Source organism: Neophocaena asiaeorientalis, unplaced genomic scaffold (assembly GCF_003031525.2).
Source record: "Neophocaena asiaeorientalis asiaeorientalis breed wild unplaced genomic scaffold, Neophocaena_asiaeorientalis_V1.1 scaffold87, whole genome shotgun sequence".
Lineage (NCBI taxonomy): Eukaryota > Metazoa > Chordata > Mammalia > Artiodactyla > Phocoenidae > Neophocaena > Neophocaena asiaeorientalis.
In genome coordinates, this window is record NW_020175432.1 from 757593 (window position 1) to 764933 (window position 7341).

Here is a 7341-nt window from a genome sequence, read left to right on the forward strand (position 1 = left end):
AAAAAAAAAAAAAAAAAAAAAAAAAAAAAATCTACTCGTGAGGTAGAGTTGAATCTACCACAGCAGCTGTTTCTGCCTCTTTGTAAGGAAGACACTAAAGTAAGGAAAAAATCCCACACTAGAGACACTGGAGGTTGATGAGTAAAGGCGAACTTACACCCCTGAATTCTTCATCTCCTGACCGGAAGTCACCAGCTCCATCATCTACCAAACACAAAGGAATAGGTAAAGTCAGCACCTCGGCAGCTGGCCCACTCCCTGTTTTCACCTCCCAAACTCACTGTCCAGAGTGACTGCGCTTGTCCTGACTACAGTGGGGATTTTGAGAGTGCAGGTGACACACACAGCCCTTGAGTTCCTGTGTGTCCCCTCTCCAGACAAGCAGGCAGAACACCAAGCATGCAACTGACTCATACACAGCCGGGCCTACTGGCCCCAGGGCATACCGTTTTCAGAAAAATCTCCTTCACTGTCAGCCCGGGCTTGTTTGGTGTCTGGCTCATCGTAAATCTGCAACTGCTTCCGTTTCCTGCCCAAGCTATCTGGGCCGCAGCGATCGAACTCTCTCCGCCTAGGCTACAGACAAAAGCATATTCCAATGCGTTGCTTACTCGGACGGTTAACAAACCCCAGAGAAATGAAGAACAAAGAGGTTGTAAGATCAGAGAACAAGGACAGAAAAGGTCTTTTCAGAAAGCAAAGAAATACAACATGGTTGGACGCCCCCACCCCAACCAAAACACAAAAATTTTATGCTGAGTGAAAGAACCCAGACACAAAAGGCCAAGTATTATATGACTGCATTCATATGAAACGTCCAGAAAAAAACAAATCTACGGAGACAGAAAGTACATTAGTGGCTGCCAGGGGCTGGGGGAGAGAACGGGGAATGACTGCTAATAACAGAGGTTTCTTTCTGGGATGACGGAAACGCTCCAAAATTACGTGGTGGTGAAGGATGCACAATTCTGTACGTTTTTACTAAAAGTTGAAGTGCATTTTAAAATATGAGTGAATCTTACAGACAAAGCTATTTAAAAGGAAAAGCAAATAAGGCAGATGAGAACTTGGCAAGGGCATACCCGATCTCTCATCCGGGTCTGTGACCGGCCACATCCGTAGGGCACAGAGCTGTCATAACCACCTGCCCCTTGCATGCCCATCACGCCAAAGTCAGGGGCCATGGACTGGGAGAAGAGGGAAGGTGGAGGCCTGCTGGCGGAGGGGCCTCCCAGGCCCCGCCCACCCACATAGTTCATTTCCGTCCATGGAGCAGAAAGAGGCTCAGAAGAGGCTGCAGGTGGCATGAAGGGGTCGCTGCGCATAAAGGTGCCGGGGTTGCTGCGGTCCTGGAAGCGGCCCTGGCCTCGGCCCCGCATGAAGTCATCGAGGGAGCCCCGCTCACGGCCTGGGTCCCGGCAGTCACTGTACTGACCACCAAAGCCACCGTTGCGGTCGGGCCCCAGGTCAAAGTCATAGTCATAGCTGTAGCTGGGGCGGTAAGGATTGTGCTCGGGCAGGCAAGGCCTGGAATCATAGGACTCGAACGACTGGAAGCGGAAGGAGCTGCAAAGAAAGCACAACCCATCACCACACTGTCCGGGCACCTCAACGCCTCCTGCAAAGCTGACTTCCCTATATTCAGAACAGCAAAGCCACACCACCACGCATCCCTCCTAAATGCTCAGAAAATAAACAGACCAAAATCCCTTTCAAACACTGTTGAAAAGGGGCATGAAGCCCTGGCCACAGGAATGGGGAGAGTCTGCTAGGTGCCTGATACAGAAATAAGGAGTCTGGCACAGTTTAGCTAACAGTCATGCCCTAAGCCCCACCACTCAAGAAACCAGCAAGTCCTATTACATACCTCGGCCCCAACAATGGCTCAATTTATCTATCCTACACTCAGGAGGGAGCTGGGGAAGAGCCCTCCCTGGAAGAGCAGGTGCCCACTCCCGTCTACACAAAGCTGGGCATGCGGGATCCCCCGGGAAGGGCTCAGGTCTATAATCACCTCTCCCGGTCCTGCATGCCCTCCCCACTGCCGCTGCTCCCGCCCCTGCCTCCTTCCTTGGACATCATGTCCAAACGCTGGTTGATCTTGGCAATGAGGGAGTCGGAATTGTCGGTGCACGGCTCTGGGCCATAAGAAGCCATATGCATGGCGGGGCCCCCAGGTGCCAGGCCATCACTGGCCTTGGTGGCCTCCCATGAGGCTGGGCCGTAGCTGTAGGTTGCTCCTGTGGTGACGCTGGTGTTCTGGGCACCATAATAATTGTAGCTTTCATAGCCTGACAGAGGGAAGAAAAACAATCAGATCTCAGCAGCCACAAGGCCAGCCCATGGTGGACAAGTCTGGGGGGGAGCACCCACTGCCCACGGAGAAGGAAAAGGGTCATGGGTCCAAGTGCTTCTGGCATTACCCCAACACTGCACAAGTCATCTGCCAAGAGGCAGCAGGAGGAGGGCAGGGGCACGGCCTCAACTCTGAGCAGTGGCTTTTCTATACCAAATCCTAAGACTTGCTTCTCATCCAAAGCGAGAGCCCAGGAGCCAGCAGTTGGGACTACTGACGGACCCACCAAACAGCTGCTGCTCCCAGAATACAACCACAACTCTCCCCACCCCCCATATCCAGCAAGTTCCCCTGGAGGCCTGCCCCCCAGCCCTCCTCAACACCTCAGGCCCAGTCTGTTGAGCCTTCACAACAGCTGTGAGCACATCTAGGAGTGGAGGTGGGGATCCCTGCACCCCAGCCTCTCTAGGTAGCTGATCGGAGGCCCACTCACCCACCCATGGACCCCCAGAAGGGCCTACCTTGCCAACTGGCCACACCAGTTCCATATGCACCTTAGAAGAAACAAAAACATACGAGTTTTGTTTGCAAAACAAAGGCATCTGAGACACATCCCCTGCCCCCACCACAGCCGGGTGCTGAAGAACAGTTATCACCTCATCCACTATGCACAGGCCAGGGCTGAGGGTGGCTATGTCAGTGCTCCAGGAGGCACCCTTGGCTGCCCATTATGGCCAGGAAAGGCTGCAGTCCACTAGCTGTAAAACTCGTTTCCTACAGAGCACTCAGCGGAGCACAGTCAGGGCTTCTCTCCTAAGCAAGTCTGATCTCCTCCATTAGGGCAACAGAAAGGACACAGCAGCCCTTTTCCAGGAAGCTTGTCCAGCGTGGGCCACCAGCCAAGAGGCCGCCCAGGCCAGGTCCCTAGGTAGAGAGCCCTTCTAAAGTGCCAGTTCTCACCAGGAGCCAGAACTAAGGCACTGCCAACAGCACGGGGAGTGCACTGGTGGAAAATCATGTCTCTAACTCAACTGAGCAAGGGGTCGTCATGTGCCTGAATTACACAGACCTTCTCCTGCGAAACTCAGTGATGGGCAGAAAAGTCACCCTGCTCCCAGTGGTGCTAGGGCCAAGCTCCAGGCTCAGAGAACAAAGTAAACCCTTATCCCATCCCCTGGAACAGATGCTGGCAAAAAGAAGAAAACCTCGCCCGCCAAAAAGCACGTTCTGGTACTTCAAACACACTTAGCACCATGATATAGACTCACAAGCAGGGTCAGCAAATGGGCCAAACCTAGTCCATAGCCCAGTTTTTGTAGGGCCTGCAAGCTAAGAATGGGTTTTATGTTTTTAAATGGTCAGGAAAGAAAAAAAAAAACAAAATCAAAAGAATACTTCATAACATACGAATTTTGACAAAAGACACATCATTTACACATTTGTCAAAACTCACAGAACTGTTTAACAGTTAACGTTAATATAAACTCTAGGCTATAGTTAATAACGATACATCAACATTGGCTTATAAATTGTAACATATAAGGGAACTGTACTGGGGTGAAGGTAGGGGGAGTGTATGGGATTCTATGCACTATCTGCTCAATCCTATAAATCTAAAGCTACTAAAAAATAAAGTCTATTAATTATAAAAACCTTTCGTTATACCCTCGGCTATTTACTTAGAATTAAACAACAAAAGCTGTTAAAAGAAAGACTATTCCGCAACACATGAAAATCATACGATGTGCAAATTCCAGTGTCTTTAAGTAAATATTATCGGCACACAGGCCTACCTACTTGTTTATAAACTGTCTATGGTGGCTTTTGCACTACAGAGACCACGTAGCCTGCAAAGCGCCCCCAAATTTACTATCCGGCCCTTTACAAAAAAGGTTTCTTGGTCCCAGCTATGTCATGCTGGTGCTGGGGGGTGGGTAGCCCATGCCTCCCTGAAAAGCAGGTCCATCCCACTTACCCTGGGTGTTGGTAGGTCCAGCACTCCATGCCCCATAGCCTGTGAACAGATCTGTGAGTTAGGGTCATATGTGTCATACCAGAGAACAAGTGCTTCTGAGATGCTCTGAGGAACATAAAAGAATCTCCTTGAAGGAGCTCAGTGCCAGCCTTCCAAGAAGGCAGCACAACCACAACAATGTCTCCTTAAAAGTCATCCCACAGCTGGGTGTTGTACTATCACACTCCACCTGCCTGAGGTCAAAGCAGAAAAGAGAGGAGGTGGATGGGCTTCCGGGACAGTTCTGTCCATTGCCCGATGAGGGACCTTGACCTAAGCCTCAGCCCGCAGCTGAGGAAGACACAGAACCAGCCACCAGCTAGCTCATCATTAGGACACAGTCCCCCGCCCCCACCCCAAGCAGCCGTAAGTATCCCACAACTGAGAAAAAACTTCGAAAATCTGGAGACAACAGCTGTGCCTCTCTAGGCCTCGCTTCTGTGTGACTCTGAACCGTCCACTGCTCCGCTGGGCCTTTAAGTCCCAGGGCTTCAGCCTGGCCCTGAGGCATCAGACTGCACTCCTCTCTGTGGTGGCTCCCTCTGCCCCTCCAGACATTCCCATGATAGCATCTGTCTAGCCCTGCTTCATCTGTGTCCCTGGAGCCTGGCACAGAGCTGGGCACGGGCAACCATTCATACCTGTCAAACGACTTCACCTTTACAAAGCCTCCTCTCTCTCAAATACATCCTTTCTCTCCTACCAGGACAACCCAAACCACTGAGTGCCTACTGTATGCCAACACACGACGGGCACTCAGCACACATTAGTTGTGACATTCAGAGAATGACATTCAGAGATGTTGTGGGAGCTAAGGCTCAGAGGTTAGGGGACTTGATCCAAAGTCACCCTGCTGAAGGTTACGACCTCCCCATGTCACACAGCTTTCCACATCTGTGCAGCAGAAAGGCAGTGATTCTAACAGCAACTGACCAACTGTGGGGCACTGGTCTAACTAAGGAGCATGTGGTATTCACATAACCTCACAATGACCCTTGAGATAGGTACTACTTACTCTGTCGTACACAGAGACTCCAGAGGATAAGTCACTTGCCCAAGAACATGGAGCTGAGGAGAACAAGGACCTGGACCCAGATCGAGGTGCCTCCTATGGCCAAAGAGTAACTCTTAAGCCTCAACAAATCTTAGGAAATAGCTCTAGATGGAAAAGCTACAGAAGGATTCAGGGAGGCCTCTGCATCTAAACTGAGTCTGAAAAGGTTTTCAGTAAGTAGGAAGATGGGCGTGTGTGTGTGTGTCTGTGTGTGTGTGTGACCTCTCCAAGCTAAGGGCATGCATAAAGTAGAATTACTACTAGCTGAAAACTCTGGTAGGGAGGCAGGTAAAGAAGAGTGAGATCCAGTCACACTGCAGAAAAGACAGGAGTACCAGGTAGAGCCACAAGCACACCATGCACCTCAGGACCTCTCTGCTTCTCTGCAATTCCTGCTGCTGGCCTCCTGCTAATGCTGCCACCTTTCAAAACATGCGCCTTCGCTGCGGCAGCCATGATCAGATCGCTTGCTTCTCGAACCTCATATACCTGAATAGGGATCTGCGCCGGGTCAAGCCCAACCCTGCATATTCCAACTGTTCCCTGCGGGCAAACGCGGCTTCCAGCATAGAGCAAAGGCCTCCCAGCATAGAGCAAAGGCCTCCCAGCATAGAGCAAAGGCCTCCCAGCATAGAGCAAAGGCCTCCCAGGCGGCTCAGATTCCAAAGACTGAGAGCAGATCGCCCGAGGTCTGTCCTGCCGCAGGCCCTGAAACCCAAGTGAGTAAGGGCACGTTCCCTCTCACACAGCCCCTCTGGCGTTTCCAGGCCACCACAAAGGACTGCCTTAAGGAAAGCCCCCAATCTGTCACGACCCCAGAGCTCATCGTGTTTCCAAGCTTTGACCAAGATACCCCGCATCTGACCCTTAAATGTGTCGTCCCCGATCTGCACGAGCTAGGTCCGCGGTAGACGCCCAGTGAGGCTAACCACTGCAGAGGCCGCACTAGGCCCCGCTGCTCTGCACCGTGGGCCTGGCGGGGTCCATACGGCTTCCGGGACCGGCGTCCCAGGTCACGTGTGCCGCGCGGAGGCCCCAGCCAAGCCCCGCAGGTCCCCGGACAGGCCCGACGGCCCGAAAAGAGGCAGCGGTTCCACCTCGGCCCCCGGCCGAAGACCCCGCGCCCCACAAACTCGCGCCATAGCTCCGCCCCCCGGCGCCGCCATTTTGTGGCGTCTTCCAAAAGGGACAGCAAGCCTGCTAGCGGCGAGGATCCGCAGGGCCCGGCCAACCCCGCCGGGGTTAAGGAACTGAAACTGCCCCAACCGCCTGAGGCGCCCCCCGAAGCCCGCCGCAACGTCGGCACGCCGAAATCTGCCAACTTCCTCAGGCCCTGTCGGCCAATCCGCACGCAGCGTCCCGGGAGCGACGGGGCCGAGATCCAATAAGCTGCGCGCGCGCGCCCCTGTCGCCTCGCCGCAGGGCCGGACTGCGGTAACCGCGCTCGGGTGTAGTCCCCGGCCCGCAGCCCTCTGCGTGGCGGTGGCCCTGCCGCCCGGGCACCACCTGCCGGCCCCACCCCGCACTGAGTTGCCCACACTAACCTCCGTAGCCCTGCTCCATGTCTTCAGCTCGGCCCGCCAGCAGCTCCTTTTTCTAAGCCACCACAGGACGCATGCGCTCAACGCACTTCCCGCCGTCCTCTACTGGTAGACCAGACGCATGTGTCACCCCTTCCACGGGCTACCATTGGCTGGAGTTCACAGCGGGACCGCCCTTACCACCCCAGCTGGCCTTCCGGTTGTTGTGGATCGGTGTTCACAGCACTCTGGGAGTTTTGGTCCGGACCGCGGTGCCTTGCTGCTCGCAGGCGTATCGCTTCTCCTCCCCGCCAGTGCGCAGGCGCAACCCACCCTTCCCAGGCCCCACCCGCAGGCACACACAGCCCAGCGGCTAGGTGCCGACACACGCCCACGGGGACCGCGCCGCACATAGACAAAAGAGGAAGAGGTAAGATGGGAAGAACTTTTTTAGACA

The 7341-nt window shown here is 53.8% G+C and overlaps 1 protein-coding gene across 4 annotated transcripts in view; it reads right to left on the reverse strand.

Annotated features, from left to right (window-relative positions):
* Positions 1-7296, reverse strand: part of AKAP8 (A-kinase anchoring protein 8) — a 17341-nt gene extending 10045 nt beyond the window's left edge. The window contains exons 1-8 of one of the 4 annotated variants that reach the window (XM_024767596.1): positions 6230-6868; positions 5326-5418; positions 4272-4310; positions 2818-2850; positions 2015-2291; positions 1083-1566; positions 447-576; positions 158-204 (exon numbers count right to left, since the gene is read on the reverse strand). In XM_024767596.1, coding sequence (XP_024623364.1) covers positions 158-204; positions 447-576; positions 1083-1566; positions 2015-2163 — 810 coding nt within the window. In that variant the 5' untranslated portion in view covers positions 2164-2291; positions 2818-2850; positions 4272-4310; positions 5326-5418; positions 6230-6868. The other 3 variants (XM_024767594.1, XM_024767598.1, XM_024767595.1) reach the window with 3 other exon arrangements.
* Positions 7297-7341: the final 45 nt, after the last annotated feature.